The 19,563-nt window shown below is 45.6% G+C and overlaps 1 protein-coding gene across 6 annotated transcripts in view; it reads right to left on the bottom strand.

The window, feature by feature from the left end:
- LOC128424082 (sodium channel protein type 5 subunit alpha-like) overlaps positions 1 to 19,563 on the bottom strand; it is a 207,287-nt gene that overhangs the window by 170,027 nt on the left and 17,697 nt on the right. For 5 of the 6 annotated variants that reach the window (XR_008332921.1, XM_053409898.1, XM_053409894.1 and 2 more), the window contains 2 exons: positions 15,809 to 15,937; positions 4,413 to 4,504 (listed from right to left, as the gene is read on the bottom strand). Coding sequence is in view for 4 of the 6 variants with exons in the window: in XM_053409898.1 (XP_053265873.1) it covers positions 4,413 to 4,504; positions 15,809 to 15,937 (221 nt within the window). In the remaining 2 variants the exon portion in view is untranslated. The remainder of the gene's footprint in view (positions 1 to 4,412; positions 4,505 to 15,808; positions 15,938 to 19,563) is intronic. The other variant, XM_053409897.1, reaches the window with a different exon arrangement.

Genomic DNA, 19,563 nt, shown 5'->3' with positions numbered 1-19,563 from the left:
TATCTATATTATATCTCTATCAATATCTATCTATTTATATGGAAAAAAGACTTGTCCTATTGACTCCGGCACCTGGTGTGGTGGCCAAGACATATTATAAGAGGCAGAGATCAGCTGGGCTTAGTGCCACAACTGGAACACCCTGCTAATTGCAGCTACAGTGAAGTTTCGTGGTGACTCTTGGGAGTTCACAGTAATGAAAAGCACCTGGATAATTCAAGGAAAAGGGGGGGAAAGAGTCTCCAAGAAGACTAAAGGCAGGCATAGGCAAACTCAGCCCTCCAGATGTTTTGGGACTACAGTTCCCATCACCCCTGACTGCTGGTCCTGTTAGCTAAGGATCATGGGAGTTGTAGTCCCAAAACATCTGGAGGGCTGAGTTTGCCCTGGCCTGACTAAAGGAATTCTTCAAGGGCACCAGGCTGGGGTCTGCACATCCCACCCATTTTCACTGAAAATGTGAACTGAACTTTGATGAAGGGCAGCGTTTACACATTTTTAAAGAATAAATTAAATAATGGTAATTTGGGGGGGCCTGCTTAGAATAAACCAGCTCAAGCCTTTTCAAAGGAAGCTCCTAAGTGGTTGGATGAGACAGCTGGAAACTTTGTGCTTAGGATATAGGTTAAGCAAGGAGATGGGGAAAGCACCAAGATCAGTGGAGCAGAAGGGAGACCAGCTCTGGTGCTTCTTGTACCAAGCTGTTTGTTGTTGTTGTTGAGTCGTTTAGTCATGTCCGACTCTTCGTGACCCCATGGACCAGAGCACGCCAGGCACTCCTGTCTTCCACTGCCTCCCGCAGTTAGCACTAAGCCGCTTCTGGCGAATCAGAGCAGCGCACGGAAACGCCGTTTACCTTCCCGCCGGAGCGGTACCTATTTATCTACTTGCACTGTGACGTGCTTTCGAACTGCTAGGTGGGCAGGAGCAGGGACCGAACAACGGGAGCTCACCCTGTCGCGGGATTCGAACTGCCGACCTTCTGATCGGCAAGTCCTACGCTCTGTGGTTTAACCCACAGCGCCACCTGCTTCCTGTGGAGGGTATAGTAACAGGATGCAAAAGAGGATGAGGCTTTTGTACCCTTACAAAAGGTAAGAGGTACCTTTACAAGAGGCAGAAGAGGGTAGCTTCAGCAGGTGTAGCTTGCCATGCAAATCCTATATAATTTGCAGCAAGTAAAAGTACGGGAGCCCTTTCCTCCTTCACATCTGGCCACCCTTTGGGGACAGGACTTGGTGCATGAAGGCTTGCCTTGTCCTACTTTCTGAAAGTAGTTCTGGCTCATGGCACTGAGGGCTGAGTCCTGCAAGCAACTCCTGATACCCAGCATCCTTTGCTGCGACGCTGGTTCACATATCGCTTGGGCTGCTTACACAGTCAGGCCAGTCCTGGCGTCTCAGCTCGGCTCAAGATGGAGACAAGATGGAAGCTGAAGTGTGTGCCCAGGGGGGAAGCCAGTACTTTCTGATTAGCATTCAAGTCAGAGGCAACAGGAACGCACAGGAAGTTTATTTTGGTTGCTGCCTCATATGCTCTTTCTAAATCACAGCGCTCAGCACTCCGGTTCAAGTTATGGCAGGTCTCCCTGTGTTTAAACCTTTCCTTAGAAAAACTTCTACCTCACACAATTATTATTCTCTGTTATTATTTCAGCGGAATTACTTAGTTATGCAGGGCAGTGCGCCTCATCTGCACATCAGCCCCAAAATGTACACTGTGTTGTGTTGACAAGACATGCCAAGCCCATCAAATACGCTGCGTGGTGGAGAGCCTGTGTTATGTTTCAACGTGAACACATTCAGCCTCGTTCCTTTTAACCCGGGAAACTGAGAAAAAGCAGATGAGCTGCACTAATAAAACTAGCAGCATTTTTGCTGCTATGTCTGATTGTGGGGGTAGTGGGAAGACGTATTTTGCCAATCGCTTGGCTGTCACTGGTGAAATTCAGCGTGAATTCAGCAGTTCCTACTGAGGTGAAACATCTGAGGGGTATGAGATGGCCAAGTGTGTTGTATGACTCAAGACTACAGGAGGACACCCCCTCCCCCATTTCCCACTGACAGAGCATTTTCCATTTGCACTTCGAAGTGCAAGAGGACACCCCCCTTTTTTAAAGCTTCAGCCATTAAAACAACAACAACAAAAAAGCTCTATCTGAAACCTGAAGCAGTTCAATCCATTTTCCCCCCTCACAACTCCTTCTGCTGCCTGGGTTAAGACTAGCCCTGAAGAACCTTGGGATGAGCCAAGAGCTTTGCATAATGAGAGTAGATGAGTCTAGATCGATCAGTCGATCTAGATTTAGAGCTATAGATCTAGATATATAAAATCTTGCCACATACTTCAAAGGGATGGTGCCATGCTGTTGTATATTACACCAGTTCTATAAGGTGAACAGGAACTACAGTGGTACCTTGGGTTACATACGCTTCAGGTTACAGACTCCGCTAACCCAGAAATATTACCTCGGGTTAAGAACTTTGCTTCAGGATGAGAACAGAAATTGTGCTCTGGCGGTGCAGCAGCAGCAGGAGGCCCCATTAGCTAAAGTGGTGCTTTAGGTTAAGAACAGTTTCAGGTTAAGAACAGACCTCCGGAACGAATTAAGTACTTAACCCGAGGTACCACTGTAAAGTAATGTAGTAATTGTTGTATGGGGAAGAATCTGTTCTGGGCGAGACTGTAACTGATTCCCCCACATACAACCATTTCCAAATCACTTCAGTTCCTGTTACTACATGTTCCCTTCTCCTTTCCTGCCTCATTCTGAGGTGCTGGTTTTTCAGCTCAACTTATCGTTGCAAGGTGGCCACGAGTGAGGTGTGGGCACACGTGTTTTTCTTCCCAGTAAACATTTACCCAGCACTCTGCAGCCGTCCTGGCTGCCCACACTTCCTGATCTGAAAAAGCCCACCGAGAGGTGCTAGGTCTTCCCCTGGGCTTTAATTCCCAGGCAGGCACCTGCACCCCACCTGTGAAAAATCCACTGACATTTCTCTCCCCTTTGATCACTTCCAAATGCAATTTCTTTTCTCAAAAACTGATAGGAAATGGCAGGAGGAAGGGAAATACACATACAGGAGAAATTTTCAGCAAACCATGCCTTAAAAATATACTAAGGGTGCAGATAATGTGTGCTGTTGCTTTGGTGTTCCTGTTTCAACCGAGAGCGCCACAGTGAAGATGTTTGCCATCTAATGGAGTGAAAAAAATCTTCCCATCTCCTAAATGGATGTTGTTGTTTTTCCTCGCCCACCCCCCTTTTTAAAAGCAGTCTCTTTAGACTATTTTTGACCTGTAATTGCCAACATCTGTTCAGGATAATCATCTACAGGAACTACCATGCACAGGGTTGTTTTGCCACCTTCTCTACCTTGCCATGCAGGTCAAAAATGTTAAACACTGAGGCTGAATGAGACCTGTCCATAGATACACCGAGGGCACATTTGCTTGTTTTCCCCATCGATCTACTTTCAGAGAAAACACCGTCCTCCATTTAAGAGATGAAAGCAACTGTAACTAAGCATCTTTAAATGCTGACAAAGGCAACAGGGGCTGCATGTTTCTTTTGCTAAAAAAAAAAAAGGCAATGGCAGAGGGAGCCAAAGGTCATGATCTACGGGAATATTCTTCACAATGGAATGAAAAGGAGCCGCATAAAAGCACAGCAGCACCACGCCATTCATATCAGTGGCCCTTGTGCAGAAGAGCATTTTGGCGGAATTCTGCCCACATTCCCTCTGCACTGAGCTACCGATTGATTGGTTGGGTAGGAATTAACTCAGATCGAATGATAATGGTGAGGCAGCCCACAACAGATCCTTCAGATTCCTTTATTCCACCCCAAACAAAGCAATGAATGGCATTCGGTTTTAATTTAGCCTGGAGGTCAGCACACTGACAAAAAAATTATTGATCGGCCTTGCAATTTTTTCTTGCGGTTGATTTTTTTTTTTCATATGTTGCCATTTACCCCAAGATTTTTATTTTATTATTTAAAGAGAGAGTGGGGGAGGGGAGAGAGAAGCAACCCACTCAGATTTAGTCATTTATGTCTAACTAGCCAATCTGAATTTGTTGGACCCGCGTTCCCAAATTGTACGAAAACAGGGCTGCGGGAAACTTTGCAAGGCGCATTCTCGGCTCATGATTGTCATGGGCTGGGAAATTTCAGAGCCCTGAAGAGCCTTTGATGCCACCACCAAAAATTGCCGGGAGTGGGGTAAACATATGAAAAAAAAGTATTCTATTGACAGGACCCATTCCCCACACTCATCCATTCCCAGGTCAAGTGCCGTTCATTATTTCAAGCTGTGTCCTACCGACAGCCGTTTTGCTACGGGGAATGGCGCATAAGCTTCTGTGAGTGCACGCAGCCCAAGTGTTTAACCTCAAATTGTTTTTTTCACCTGAAATGACTGAGATTGTTTTCAGCGCGCGAAGAACTCTGAACGTTCGTAAGGCTGATACATTGCCCAGGTCCACAAATTCAGTTATGTATCTGCAAACAAGGGAAAGTCACACACAAGAAGAAGACCGTGACAACAACGCCAGCAAAGTAATGACAGAAGAAGAGAGAGAGAAAGAGAAGAGAGAGAGAAAGAAGGGTTTGGGGAGGGACAGGAAAAAAAGTCAATTGTAGCTGAGAGCAGATATGCAAGGATCAGGGCTTCTTACCTGGAATGTACGAAATAGTTTTTAAAGCTCTCAATACCCTGAAATTCCGAAGTGCGGAAATTTTGCCTAGTTTTGTAAATTCTCCTACAAACCTGTTGAATTAAACCACAGTTATTTGGAAATACACAGCAGGGCACATGCAGCTGGAGATTGCATGAACATCTCATTGGCTCATTTAGCTTAGGGTAGTGGGTTTCAAATCTCCTGCCTTCGGGAAGCCCTGCCCCAGCTTATCTTCCCTGCTGCAGAAGCTCTGCACATTGTGGAAGTTTATGAGATCTGTTTTGGGGCACAGAGTTAGCTTACGTGGCATGTTAGCCAGGGCTCTCAGCCTTCATCATCAGGCATCATGGGTTTAATTTACAGCCCACCTTTCTTCTGGGATGGAGCTCAAGACAGAGTACAGAGGGTTCCTAACACTGTCTCCTTTCCAGGCACTGATCAGTCCCAGATATACATAGCCTTAGCAAGGCTGTTGCACCTTGTGCCATACACCATATGCTATAGTGCCCTGTTGCGAATACAGAGGGCATCCTGGAACTCAACCCAAAATATCCTGCAACAATGCATTGCCGAGCAAGATCAGTATTGGCGGGCGAAGCATCTTTCTTGTCCACCATTACTGATATTCTCATTGAGGAACCCCTGAGAATGCTCCTAAGGTAGACCATCTCACCATTGGAAAACCACTGACTTGGGGCAAAGACATGAGTCATCATGACTTGGTCTTGGAATCATGGAGCGGCAATCATCTTCCTGAACACAGATGGGTTTTGATGACTGGCTTAGATTTGGTAGGCCAACTGAATCATGCCATTGGTGAGTGCCATGGAACAGTAAGACAGGGGTGGGGTGTGTGTGTCTTTGTGTGTGTGTGTGTGTGTGTGTGTGTGTGCGCGCGCGCACCTCTGCTGCACAGCGTAATGGAATCCCATCTCTGAGCTGCCTGAAATCAGGCCAGAAGGGGAAGGCAAGATTGGCAACTATTGAGTTTTGGGGCATGGATCACATAAAACCAGCCAGGTTTGAATGCTAAGGGGTGGGTAGGCATTAAGAGAAGAAAGCTTTCTTGGAGAAAGCAATGCATCTATCCCAAGCTGAAGGTCAATTCAGGGGGACTGGAAATAGTTAATATTACTGGACGATGATGATGGTAATGTTGTTATGTTGGTTTTCCCCAACCAGATGCCCTCTAGATGCTCTTGACTACAGCTTCCATCATCCCTGACCACGGACCACGTTGGCTGGGAGCTATAACCCAAAACATCTGAAGGCTGGTGTAAAAGAATTGCGAGTGTGTGTATGTGTTCTAATAATTGGGAAGTACTGCAAACTCTGCTTTTAGCAGAGTATCATTCCTAGGCAAGCGACTCTGAGTGGTTTTTTTAAAAATGAGGAATGAGGAAACCTACAGCCTCCAAACTTTATAGATCAAGCACTGGGCAGCTGGATGGAGGCAGAGACTTCAAAGTCAAAAGATGGAACAGCCAAGCAGCCTTAATTCACAGTCTTGCAGCTCTATACAAGAGAGCTGAGAGGGATATTGTGGGAAATTCTCATGCAAATCATTCTAGTTTTAATGTGTTTGCCATACATTTGAATTTATATTTGATATTTCCCTCAACATTAATTATATTGTACTAAATGACTGAGGGGTTTTTTTTGGGGGGGGGGGAGACTGAAACAAGGTGCAAAACTTTCTTGAATGTGGCAACTTGCAACAAAGTCCTCTAACCGTAATCAGAAACACTTTAATATTCCATTTTCTTTTCTCAAAACTTCCTATTTTCAAATGCAATTCTGGAAACGTTTTGAATTCAAAATGTGAGCTCTAAAATGTAGCTGAGTTATTTCATCTTTAAAGTTGGGCTCTTGAGCGGGAACCTTCCCACTAAGTTGTTAAAATGCATCAACAGGGAAGCAATTTGGGGCGGGGAGTGGGGGTGTGAGATATTAAAACGAAAGAAAGCAAAGCTCAGTGCTGCCTCCATAGGAGCTCTGCCTGGAATGAATACAGACCCTACCAGCCCTTCTCTTCATTGGGGCAGGAGTGAGAACAGGCAGACAATGACATCATGAGACTCGGTAACTTAATCTTTCTATTTAAAAAGGACCATTCCGAATGCTTTGTCTGGAAAATGCATTTCCTTAAAACCACAAATATTGTTCATGGATTTGAATCCTGCCAATTCCTCCTGCTGTGGCAGCTTCCAACTGTTTAAAGAAGGGATGAGGAACCTCTGTGTCTACTCAGATGTTCTGGACTCCAGTTCCCACCAGCCCCAGCCATCATGGCCAATGGTCTGGGATGATGGGAGTTGAGAGTCCAGGTTTCCCACCCCTGATGTAAAGGATAAAAAATAATACAAAACAGAAAAACAAAACACCTTGGTTTAAGGTTGATAGAGAGATAGGTAGCTTCTATCACACTGTGGATACGCTCACACATAATACTAAGCCATAGTTTCTTTTAACTATGGATTGTTCAATAAACCACAAGTAGCCTCACAAATGATAAAATGAGTCGCAGATTGTTTTGCCTTGTGTTTCTATTGGTTAGTGAGCATCCTTGGTGGGTGCTCAAGCAAACCATGGCAAAGCAAAGTTGCTGGATTTGGACACAATGCCAAACCAAGTCACAGTTTGTGAGTCAACCACAAACCATAGTTTCATAGTCCAGCCAAGAAACGTCCATGGTTAGTTGACTACGCTTTGGCTAAGCAAACCATGGCTTAGTATTGTGTGTGAACCAGGCCAGTGTTAAATGGAGTGTGGGCAGGAAAGAGAGAACAGGACGGGGCTCAGTGACCCTTTTAAAATATCTTCTCTATTTCCCCAAAATATTTAAGTTACATAAGCAAATAAAAGATTAAAAACAAGTAACGCAATATCTCAGTTAGAATGCTTCTGTTTTCACTAATTCCTGCAGTTGCAAATGGCCGTTGTACTTCTCTTATCTGGAGAACATGAAAGCTTGAACACTGTTTTGTGACATTTTGGTTGGCCTAATCAAGGCACTGCCCTAATGTCTGAGCTTTGCATAGAAATGTCATAGGCAGCATCTCTTATGTTTCATGGCCATTTGACTACACTGTTTACAACCCATCCTGCCCCTGCCCTGCCCCTCATACTCATATATTTTTCTACTTTATGCATCTGATGTACTGGGCTCTAGTCTGCGAACTTTTATGGCACCCAAAAACTGATCAGTCTCTACGGTGCCACAAGAACCTTCCTTGCTCTGTCTGGTCTTTGACCGCAATAAAGATTGATTGATTGATTGATTGACCTTCCTTGCTTTTGTTGCAACAGACTAACATGGCTATCCCTTTCAGATTCAAAAACAGGCGTGTTTTCCCAATGGGCCAAAATCAGATGCACCCCTCCCTTTACCTGTCTCTTTCCCTTTCCAGGGCAAATCCCTCCCACCCCCTTTCTTGTTGGCACTAGCCATGGTTTAGCCTTGTGGTGGGGAACCTCAGGCATGGAGGCCAAATGTGGCCCTCCAATCCTCTCTATCTGGCCCTCAGGATTCTCCCCACACCCCTCAACATGCCTTCCTTGGGTGCTTTTTGCCTGGCTGGAATATGTCATTGAACTGTGATAATGCTGCTTATCTGCATTATCCAGCTTTTGACCTTGCAGGGGGACTTTATCTTAACCATGTGAAATTCATATACCATGTGAAACTCAGCTACCACATTAGCCAAATCCTATCTGATCCACAGCACAGCACACTTTTTTCGTGTTTGGAGGGCCACTTGCTTGCAAAGAGAGTATTGACTGATAAAAGAAGATCCAGCGGTTCTCTTCGTTACCTAAGAACGTGACAGAGATGTACAAGTGCTGCCATCCACTCATAGTAGCTCACCTTGTCTGTGCAAGGAACATGGTGCACAGAGTTCTTGGTCCTGCTACCAGCAAGAACCATGACACAATGACCTAGACACTCTGATGGAGAGCTCAAAGAAAGCCAGAGCGTCTTTCTTCGTGCTGACACTGCATCCCCATCTCTTCCCACTAGATTAACTAGGTGGGAACCAAAGGCCAGAACTGGATGCAATGGAGGATGTGTGGCTGCCACCGAGAGCAGGAGCTCTGCATCTCCTCCTCCTCTTCCTCCTGATAACATCTAGCAATACCAAACACAGGGAAGGGGCATAGCTCAGTGGAAGAACATCTGCTTTGCATTCAGACAGTCCTAGGTTCAATCCATTGCCAGGGAGGGCTAGGAATTGGTCCCTGCCTGAAACCCTGGAGAGCAACTGCTAGTCAATGCAGACAGTCCTGTGATAGATGGGTCAGTGGTCTGATGTTCTGCTTTCCCCCTCACTCCTGCAAGGCTTGGGAACTGCTGCTGTTTTCTGTGGCAACCCCAAAAGGAAGGGGGTGCACAAACACAACAGAAATAGGTGCAGCCAAATACGTACAAATATAATTTGCACCATTATTCCCAATGCCTTCCCCCTGAACCCTTTGAGAGTGACATTCTCTCAAAGGTTACGTGCTTCGTGCTCCTGGTGGGCGGAAACAGAGTCAAAGGTGGATGGAATCAGAGGCACAAATGCTCCAGAGCAGTGTTTCCCAAACTCAGGGCACCATCTGTTTTTGGACTACAACCCCCATCATCCCTAGCTAGCAGGAACAGTGGTCTGGGCACGATGTTTTTGTAGTCCCCAAAACAGCTGGAGATCCCTGAGCTTCAGGGGGAAATGTTCTAGATTGACTACTCTGGAATAAAAACTGACCTGCTTCATTCTTCATCATGGCTGCCTCAGATTAGAACCCCCAATCCTACGTAAGCCTACTTAGAAGTAAGTCCCACTGGATTTGACAGGGTCACTCTCAAATAAACATACTGATTGTTGTTGCTGCTGTTGTTGTTTAGTACAACAGACCAATGCAATTAAAGGTAAAGTTAAAGGGACCCCTGATCATTAGGTCCAGTCGTGACCCACTCTGGGGTTGCGGCGCTCATCTCGCTTTATTGGCCAAGGGAGCCGGTGTACAGCTTCCGGGTCATGTGGCCAGCATGACTAAGCCGCTTCTGGTGAACCAGAGCAGTGCATGGAAACACCGTTTACCTTCCCGCCGGAGTGGTACCTATTTATCTACCTGCACTTTGACGTGCTTTTGAACTGCTAGGTGGGCAGGAGCTGGGACCAAGCAAAGGGAGCTCACCCCGTCGCAGGGATTCGAACCGCCGACCTTCTGATCGGCAAGTCCTAGGCTCTGTGGTTTAACCCACAGCGCCACCCGTGTCCTAAACACCAATGCAATTACTATTCCCAAAAGGAAGCAGAGAGCAAATCCCTTTGGGGTGATTTCAGTGTGCAATGTCCACACAAACACACTCATATATGTCAGAAGCCTACCAATTTGTTCTTAGACAGTCGGGGTGTGTGTGTGGTGGTACTTCTTTTCCTCTCTGATAAGAACATAAGACTAGTCTGTTGGGTCAGGCCAATGGCCCATCTAGTCCAGCATCCTGTTCTCGCCTGTAGGAAACCAGGGAGCAGAACGTGAGCACAAGAGAATTCTCCTCTCTTGTGGTTTCCAGGAACTGGTTTTCAGAAGCATTACTGCCTCTGACCATGGAGGCACAGCACAGCTTTATCTTACATGAGTTTGTCCATAAGCCATCTAAAGCTGGTGGCAGTTGCTGCCTCTTGTGAGAGTGAGTTCCATAGTTTAATGGTTCCCAGCAAAGCGTGTTCTCCTTCATGGAGAGCACGTGTTGCGGTGGGGTCCGACAGGCCACCCCTCTGTTACTGGGTGGGATCGTATAGATGGTCATAGAAGTGATTGGGCTGTTTGAGTTACTGGGGAAATTTTGATGTTGCCAATTTGTGGGATGGACCAAGGGTTTTATATACTGAGCACGCAGCATTGAGCGTTCTCTTTCGCTGCGTGCACCGGATCACCCGCCCACCCTCCCTTATTTAGGCCTTTTGTGTTTGACCTTGCTATGCCTGTCATCATGGGGTCGTCTGCTTTGGGGGCAGGGGCCTGGTAGGAATGTTGTCCATTTGGCGGATTGGCTGGTGCCATTTGGTTTTTGCCTACTGCTTAGCAAATCGTCACAACTTGTAAGGTTGTGGTTAGGCACTGGTTAATTTTTTGGTTGGTGGAGGGGCATGGATTGGCTGTGCCTGCCCCTCTAATGCTGCTGCTGCAAGGGAATTCTGTTAAAGGAATCCAGGGGCTTGCCATACTTTCGTCCGAATCCCTGGCGTGGGGCTTGGGCCGCGCAAGCCCCTGGGAGCATGCAGGGAGAGGTGAGGGCCTGGGGCTCAGCTCCATTTTCTCCCCAATATTGTTTCTTACTGGCTTTCGCTGGAATCCGGAAGTCAGTTCTGTTCCTGGACGGGGACAGATAGTCGTAACCAACGCCTAAGCAACCACTCACATTTATGTATTTTAATAAAGTTGTGGCCAAAATTATGCCAAAAACCTTAAACAAAAATTCTGTGTGAATTGTGATTTATTTGGGGGGTGGCTTGGGGACCTCGACATGCAACTGGTATTTGAAAACATTGCTGCCTCAAACTGTGCAGGAAGACTGCAGCCATCATGACTAGTAGCCAGTGATAGCCCTCTCCTCCACGCTGGGTCAGATTGCACTGTAAAGGCCTAAGGCCACTGCAAAAGGATGCTCCATGCCTTCCCCAATGGTTGCACACTCAAGACCTCTGGTAACTAAGGAAAACAAGGGCGCACTCACTCCCAATGTTCCCTTGCCTCTCCAAGCTCTCCGGAAACAGGATACGATTGTGGCACCTGCAGCTTTCGCGGCAAGCAGAGAAATCCTTGCAAGTGCGGCTGCGTTAGGTTATGAAACCCAATGGGAATTAGAAGCGTTAAGATTTTATTGGCGCTTAACCATATGCTTGAAAGACCTGCCTAGAGGATAGCCTAACATTTGGAGACGGCAACCCTTCATGTGGGCTTATTAGCACAGTAGGTTTCCATTGTAGCTGCAGCGAAGCTAATGAGGCCTTGCCACCGTTTCCTGATGGAGCCAGCGTTTAACTTAACAAATTTATCACCTGATAACAGCCCAGTTAATCCAGGCAACTATTAAATGGGATGGGCTGTGCAGATCTAAAGGTTTCGTTTATGAAGCTTCCTGGACTGAAGTCCCAGGCAGCTTGTGCTCCTGTAACTGAGCTAGGAAGAATGCTCTCATACGAAAGGACAAGAGATGGAGAGCCTCTGGCCTGTGGTCTCCTGAGGCCATTTTGGCCAGGAGTCCTGCAACTTTCTAGCCAGGCACCAGGCACCCAGATTATGGGCATAAGGCACCATGGGAAAAGTTAATTTCCGACAGTCAGAATGCTCTTTTTTATTTTTACGGAAGGGACTTTATTAAAGAAACAGGAAATGGCAGGGGCCTTTAGACTTTTAAACAAAAGTTGATTTTATTTTTTTAAAACTGCATTGTTTGTTTGTTTTTTTGCAAACAACCCTAAAGCAGTTGCCAGTGAAGCCAGAGTTCAGGTTATAAAAGCCAATTTCATACTTGCAATGACAGTGGGAGTCAAAGCTTAAGGTACCTCCACTTAAGTGCTTGCCGGAACTGCAGCCAAGACTTTTTTTTAAAAAGGGGGGGGGGGTGGACGAGATTTTTAAACTCAGGCGGAATTGCCTGGTTGTCATGGCAATGCCCTTTTCTGCGCCATTACTTCCCTTCCCTTTAAAAATGTCTTTCCAGTACAATTACTTTTATTTTTTTCAAAAATAAAATAAAATGGCAGTGCCTATTGACTGCCCCCCCCCCCGCCGGCGTGCCTTTACAGCCCTTGTCGCCTGCGATACCTTAATTTGCTCTTTGCTCTGGATGTTCCTATTTCAGTTCCCTTCGGCCGGCCAACTCAGCAGCTGTCCTGAATAGGAGATCCTTTTTTTGTTTTCATTTGCAGGGAGCGGGCTTAGGGCTGGATAATTAAGAATTCGCTTTGAACAGAAGACGAGAGCCCAGCCAAGACGTAAGCTAGCAGGCTGCCAGGCCAGCCACTGTCCTGCCAAGAGAGCAGGCGGGCAGTCCACCTAATAGGCAAGCCCAGGCGGTTGCCAGAATCTGCCTATTGGCCAGGGGGCGGGGGAGAGAAAGCAACCCCAGACTGCAGCAAAAGGGTTCCAGCCCTGCGGTGCACTCTGGCCCTAATTGGGACGGCAGCCATGTGGGTTTTCCTTCTGCCATGCCAGACTAGAGTCCTGACACAACGATACTGCCAGGTTCTGCAAAGTGCAGACCAACAGGATGCTGTCCTTGTGTAAGGCTTTTTTTTAATAATAAAGAAAAACCCACAACTGTTGGTGCCAAAACTTGGAAAGAATCAGTAGGGCGGGACCATGCAAGTCTACCACACTACCTAGCACATCAGCATAGGAGCATAGGAAGTTGTAACATACCTGATTAATATTCTACCGCCTTTTAAATGTGTCTGTGGGAAAGGGGTGGTGGTTGTTGTTTTGCTGTATTGTTTAATTATTTACCTGTTTTTATCCTGTATGTTATTCTGTGAACTGCCCTGAGACTGCAGTGGTTCTCCAGGATTTCCCTTTTAAATGCGTTCTTGGGAGGGTCTGGGGTTTTGTAGGGCTTTTTGGTTCTTGTTTTTATATATGCTGGAAGCCACCCAGTCAATAATAAATTGCTGTTGTTGTTCTTATTATGTTTTTATATTGTATTTTTATGTTGTGAACCATCCTGAGATCTAGAGATTAAAGGAGGTATGCAAATTTAATTTAAAAAATAAACAATAAATTTCAAGCCCCCTGGTCATAGAATTGTAGAGATGGAGAGGACCAAAAAAGTGCCATCTAGTCCAGGAATCTTTTGCCCATCATGGGACTCAAACCCACGACTCTGAGATTAAGAGGCTCATGCTCTACTGACTGAGCTATCCCACCTGGACGCATCAGCAATTGCAACGTAGGACCTTCTACGTGCAAAGCAGATGCCTTGCCACTGAGCTACGGCCTTTCCCCCAAGTGATTAAGAAGCTGTGTCATACTGAGTCCAGAATTTGGCCCATCTAGCTCAGTGTATTGTCTACACTGACTGGCAGAAGCTCTCCAGGGTTTCAGACATGGGGTGCCCCAGCGCTACCTGGAGGGGCTGGGGATTGAACCTGGAAGAATGCAAAGCAGATGCTGAAGCCCTGAGCCACGATCCCTCTCCAGCAGCCAGAGGTGGAAAGAACTGGCGGGGAAAGAGGAGGAAGGAGGAAGGAATTCCAGGAGATGGAGGGTGGGCAAGGGGAGAGGAAGTCCAGGTGGACTGTCTCCTCCCCACAAAGGACCATCTACCATCAGCTGCCCTGTGGGAAAGGATCCCAATGACCTGCCCTACGTGTTGATATTGTTTATTGTGGTTTGAAGTAGACTTTGAAGCCGCTTTGGGAGCCTCCTGAAAGGTGGGGTATAAACAGTTCAGATTAATAAATAAAAACTCTGCTGTTGCTTGCCCTGTTTGAAAGCCAAAGCGGGCATTTGATCTTGAAGCTATGCTAGCGGGGAGGAAACCCCCTACAATCTGTTACCAGCAGCAGTTCTAAAGGAGCCTCGCCGCCAAGGGAAATGGCTGTGCAGGCTTTCAGCATGTTCACACAGGTAAAACTACACAGGTGTACACAATGAAGAAAAGAAGAATTTGCTGGAGCCGAGCTGAAATTTCAGCTGTTCAGTCCCAGTTTTGGAGGTGGGGGAGAAGCATTCGCGATGAAAGTGATGGGCAGAAGATCGTCTAAGGAAATTCTGCTCTACAGAATGTCACCGGGTGGCGTCCCCCAAATTGATATTTTCTGTTGTCCTGTGGAGTGTCCTTCTTTCTGCTGTATGTGAAGAAGCAACCACCAGCTGCTTCAGAGGTTTTGTAAGGACGTATGTTTTGACCCAGACTTTTCCTGACCCATAAGACTGAGCCCTGCTTGATGTGTATGAATGCCCTGGTTCTCTATTTGATTGGCTTCCATATGTTTTATACTGTTAGATTCATAGAACTGTGGAGCTGGAAGGAACACAAAGGGTCCCTAAGCCAGCCTCTTGCAATGAAGGAATGCTGTTTTATCGGTTTTAGGTTGTATTTCTGTTTCAACTGACACAGCACATAGTGAAAACTGCTTAAATGGTCTTTTTCTTCTTCTTCTTTTGAAATATCGAGCAGTTAATAAACACTTATTTATAAGTAAGTAAATGAAATGTGCCTCTCCTAGTTTGCATTTCAGGGTGTTTTGAGGGCTATTCTGGGATGGGAATGGGAAGCACAACTGGCAAACTGCCAGTGAGGGGACAGGATATTTCTCTCTCTCCTAGAACTCCCCTTGCAATGAACAATGCCAAATTATGACACAAGATCATTCCAGAGGCGATAATGGGAATCAAAGTCTGTTATTAGAGATCCTGTATCCTCCTCCCTACCTCACAGTTCCCAGGATTCTCTGACAAGAGAAAAACACAAGATTTGTAGATTTCTGGAATTCCCAGATCCTCCACATTTCATGGATCTGCAATTCCCGGGGTTCTCTGAGGAGAGTGGATCCCTATCCTATCCACTTTAAGTCTGCGGTACAGACATGTCATTGGTCATGGCCATGCAAAGACAGTTTCTAAGCAGGTTGGGAATTGCCTGGGAGTCCAGTCAAAGTAGTCGAGACTAGACTCCCCACACTGGACTGTTTCTTATCTGAAGAAGGACCTCCATTTGAGGCAGATTTCCCAGGAGCCATAAACTGGGTTGATTAAGTCTTCAACTTATTCTAAATCACTGTTGATGCCATTTTGGTTCTCTTGGTGCAGGTGAAAATAGCTGCTTTTCTGGGCTCTGGCACCTGCAACATGTCCCATGTGTTGGGGCTACTACATCAATAAAAGTGGTTAATAAATTCCATTCCAGCAAGAGCCCTGGCTTGGGTTAAATGGGTGGACATGGGTTGCCTGCACAACTGAGAAAGAACAAAAGAATCCCATATCAGCCTCGTTGCTCCAGGACCGTTAAAGCACATGAATTTCTTGCTAGGATAGCAGGGAAGTCATGGGGAGTTTATGGGAGCAGGGGAAGAAAACCTCGGTCCTGATCTAGCCAATCACCTTTTAGGAGAGGAATGAGAAAAATGCTACTTACGCCATGACAATAACAGAAAAATCTAGCCAGTTCCATGGGTCCCGGAGGAAGGTGAATTCCGTCATACAAAATCCTCTCGCCAGAATTTTTATCAATGATTCAAAAGTGTAAATGCCGGTGAAGGTATACCTGCAAAGGAGGGGTTGGGGGGAGTGTTAAAAGGTCCAAGAAAAAGCGAGACAGGGTGTGTGTGTCAGTAGTTGTGGCGAGAGATAATATATATCCCGTTCATCACTCAACAATCAACAACAATCTGCATGTGTGAAAAGGGCACTGGGGTCAAAACACCACAAAAGCTTTCCATCCAGCATTGCTTCAAACTCAGTGCATTCCGATGGGTGCAGTTCACCCGTGCTACTGCAAATCATTAAATGGTGTACCTGCATGTTCATTTTCCTGAGTTTATTGCTCCAGCCAAAGGCCATGACAAACTCATATTAGGCAACTACATTAATAAAATAATACAGAACATACATCCATAATATAAAAGAGACTTTGCCAAGTCCCTGAGCATTAAAACACAGTTTCCTTGTGCATCTCTGACAGCTCCAATTCTAAAATTATTCCGCCTTTTAAAAATCTAATTTGCTAACACCCATGGATGTAAGTTACCAGAGACACCAACAAACTCAAATCCATCTTGATTTAAGATTAAATCTCCAAATCGCCACAACAATTTATAGCAATTCCATCTACAGTGGTACCTCGGGTTACATATGCTTCAGGTTACAGACGCTTCAAGTTACAGACTCTGCTAACCCAGAAATAGTGCTTCAGGTTAAGAACTTTGCTTCAGGATGGGAACAGAAATCATGCTTCAGCGGCGCGGCGGCAGCAGGAGGCCCCATTAGCTAAAGTGGTGCTTCAGGTTAAGAACAGTTTCAGGTTAAGAACAGACCTCCAGAACGAATTAAGTTCTTAACCTGAGGTACCACTGTATCTCCCTTTTCCTGATTTTTTCTTTCTTTTTTTTGCAACTACTGCATATAGTATCACTCTTTGTGTGATGAAGCTATTATTGTCACTCAAAAGAAACTGTACCATTTCTGCCAGGATGTGCCTGCTAGCTTGGGTGAACAAAGGTTTTGGAAAGTGATCTCTTGGATCTCTATATAAGGGGCAGGCTAACAGATAATGCGTTATGTCTTCCACCTGAGGTTGACCACAAATAAAAAGTCTGTCTACGTGCAGGACCTTGGTTGTATGTAGCAGCCATCCCAGACTTCAGTGGGCTTCAACTGAAAACACAGCTCAGTAAAGGCATTTCTTAAGGAAACTGGTGAGAGTTTGGTCGAATAACTAGCTCTAAAATGCTCTGTTCTCAAGAACAGATATCAAGGGGGAAATTTGGTGTTTCAAATTAGTTGCAACTAAGAGCCAATCCCTTAGTTGACATTTATTCAATGTCAAAGCAGAGTTCTGGAAAATATTAATAGTGTTAAACATCTTGATAAGCTGATTTCCAGAGTTGGTTATCACCCAATTCTGTATAACACAGTGCAGGGAAATGCTTAACAGGCATTGTAGCAACTTTTAAAATATACTTTAACTGAGTGCAGTCTGCTCCTGCCTTAATGTGGCTACCCAGATTCTGTACAGACAGGAGTGCCTGGCGTGCTCTGGTCCATGGGGTCACGAAGAGTCGGACATGACTAAACGACTAAACAACAACAACAGATTCAGTACAAAGAAGAGCTGTTGATGTTCCTGAAGGTAGAGAGTTTAGCTTCCAAAAGAACTTATTCTGCACAGTTTCCAAACCTTTAATGGAGTTCAAACCACAGAGCCTATGAGAAAGCACTTTGCTACCAAATATCTTTAAGGCAGGTTCAATCAGCTGCCCTCCTTTATTGTAATAGAACTTTATCAATGCCCCTATGGTTTTCTGTGCTTTGACTTTCACTGCCTCTATATGACACTTCCAAGACAGGGCTTAATTAAAGAATATGCCCAGGTAACTAAACGAGCGAAATGGTTCTCATGCTCTACCGACTGTAGTTTTCTGATCTAAGCACCATTTATACACAGGCCTGTGCCAAAAATCATAACATTGGTCTTAAGAATAATTTACAGAAAGTATGCACTGAACACCTCCAAGAAATTTTTGAGACATAATCAAGAAAGAGGAACACTAAATAATCTGGATACATGAAATATTGAGATCTTCCTGTTCCTAATTACTGGATAGAGTAAAAGTTTGCATTGGCATTGTTTACATGGCACCAAATCATTAATATAAAAGTTTAAAAGAATGGGAGTCAGAAAGCAACCTTGCTTCACTCCTTGTGACATTTTAAAAGCATCAGTCATACCACCATTTAAACCTACTCTGACCCTCATTTCTGTATGGTTCTTGGGTCAACAGCAGAAGTCTGCAGTCGATGTTAGCAATTTGAAATTTCTCCCACAGTCAGTTTCGATTAATAGAGTCAAATGCAGCAGAAAGATCAATAAAGGCTACATAAAGATTGTTCTTAGTATATTTCCTTATAATACGGTTCAGAGTGAAACAGTGATCAATGGCACTGTGTCCTCCTCTGAATTCCACTTCTTCATGAATAATGTTATTTTTGCAATGGTCTGGTCATTTTTTGAAGGAGATACCATGCAGGGACATGGGTGGTGCTGTGGGTTAAACCGCAGAGCCTAGGACTTGCCGATCAGAAGGTTGGCGGTTCGAATCCCTGTGACAGGGTCTTTGCTCGGTCCCTGCTCCTGCCAACCTAGCAGTTCGAAAGCACAAAAAGTGCAAGTAGATAAATAGGTTCTGCTCCGGCGGGAAGGTAAACGGCATTTCCGTGCGCTGCTCTGGTTTGCCAGAAGCGGCTTAGTCATGCTGGCCACATGACCCGGAAGCTGTACGCCGGCTCCCTCAGCCAATAAAGCAAGATGAGTGCCTCAACCCCAGAGTTGGCCACGACTGGACCTAATGGTCAGGGGTCCCTTTACCTTTACTATGCATGTTGCCATGTCCAGTCATGACCGACTCTGGAGTTGCGGCGCTCTATCCCAACTTCCATTTCACAATATCAGGGCCGGTTACAATGATGAACACGTAAATATAAGATACAAAATGTGAAATGATCCAGTAGCATCTAAGGTAAAAGGTAAAGGGACCCCTGACCAATAGGTCCAGTTGTGAACAACTCTGGGACTGCAGTGCTCATCTCTGGCCACATGACCTGGAAGCTGTACGCCGGCTCCCTCGGCCAGTAAAGCGAGATGAGCACTGCAATCCCAGAGTTGTTCACAACTGGACCTATTGGTCAGGGGTCCCTTTACCTTAGGTGCTACTGGATCATTTCACATTTTGTATCTTATATTTACGTGTTCATCGTTGTAACCGGCCCTGATATTGTGAAATGGAAGTCGGGATAGAGCGCCACAACCCCAGAGTCGGTCACGACTGGACCTAATGGTAAGGGGTCCCTTTACCTTTACCTTTACCATGCATATACTGTAGCTTGGAGGAGATGTCTAACAAGCTAACTGGGTGATAGTTTTGTGGATCCTTCCTACCCCCTTTCTTATAAATTGGTGAAATACCCATTTTCCACCCAGAGGGCATTTGGCCTGTATTGTATATGGTGGTGAATAAGCCAGCCAGGATAGGAACCCACCATTCTAAGGTGGACTCATATCCTCTCCAGAAGCTTTATTTGATTTCTTGCTGGAAATAAGGGCCTTTCTCTCATCACAGGAGACTGGTTCCTATTCAGGTATGTTTGAGAAATCCTTACTTGTGCACATGATTA

This window comes from Podarcis raffonei, chromosome 12 (genome assembly GCF_027172205.1).
Source record: "Podarcis raffonei isolate rPodRaf1 chromosome 12, rPodRaf1.pri, whole genome shotgun sequence".
NCBI lineage: Eukaryota > Metazoa > Chordata > Lepidosauria > Squamata > Lacertidae > Podarcis > Podarcis raffonei.
Note: the sequence above shows the minus strand (reverse complement) of the source record. Positions and strands in the feature narration are given on the sequence as shown.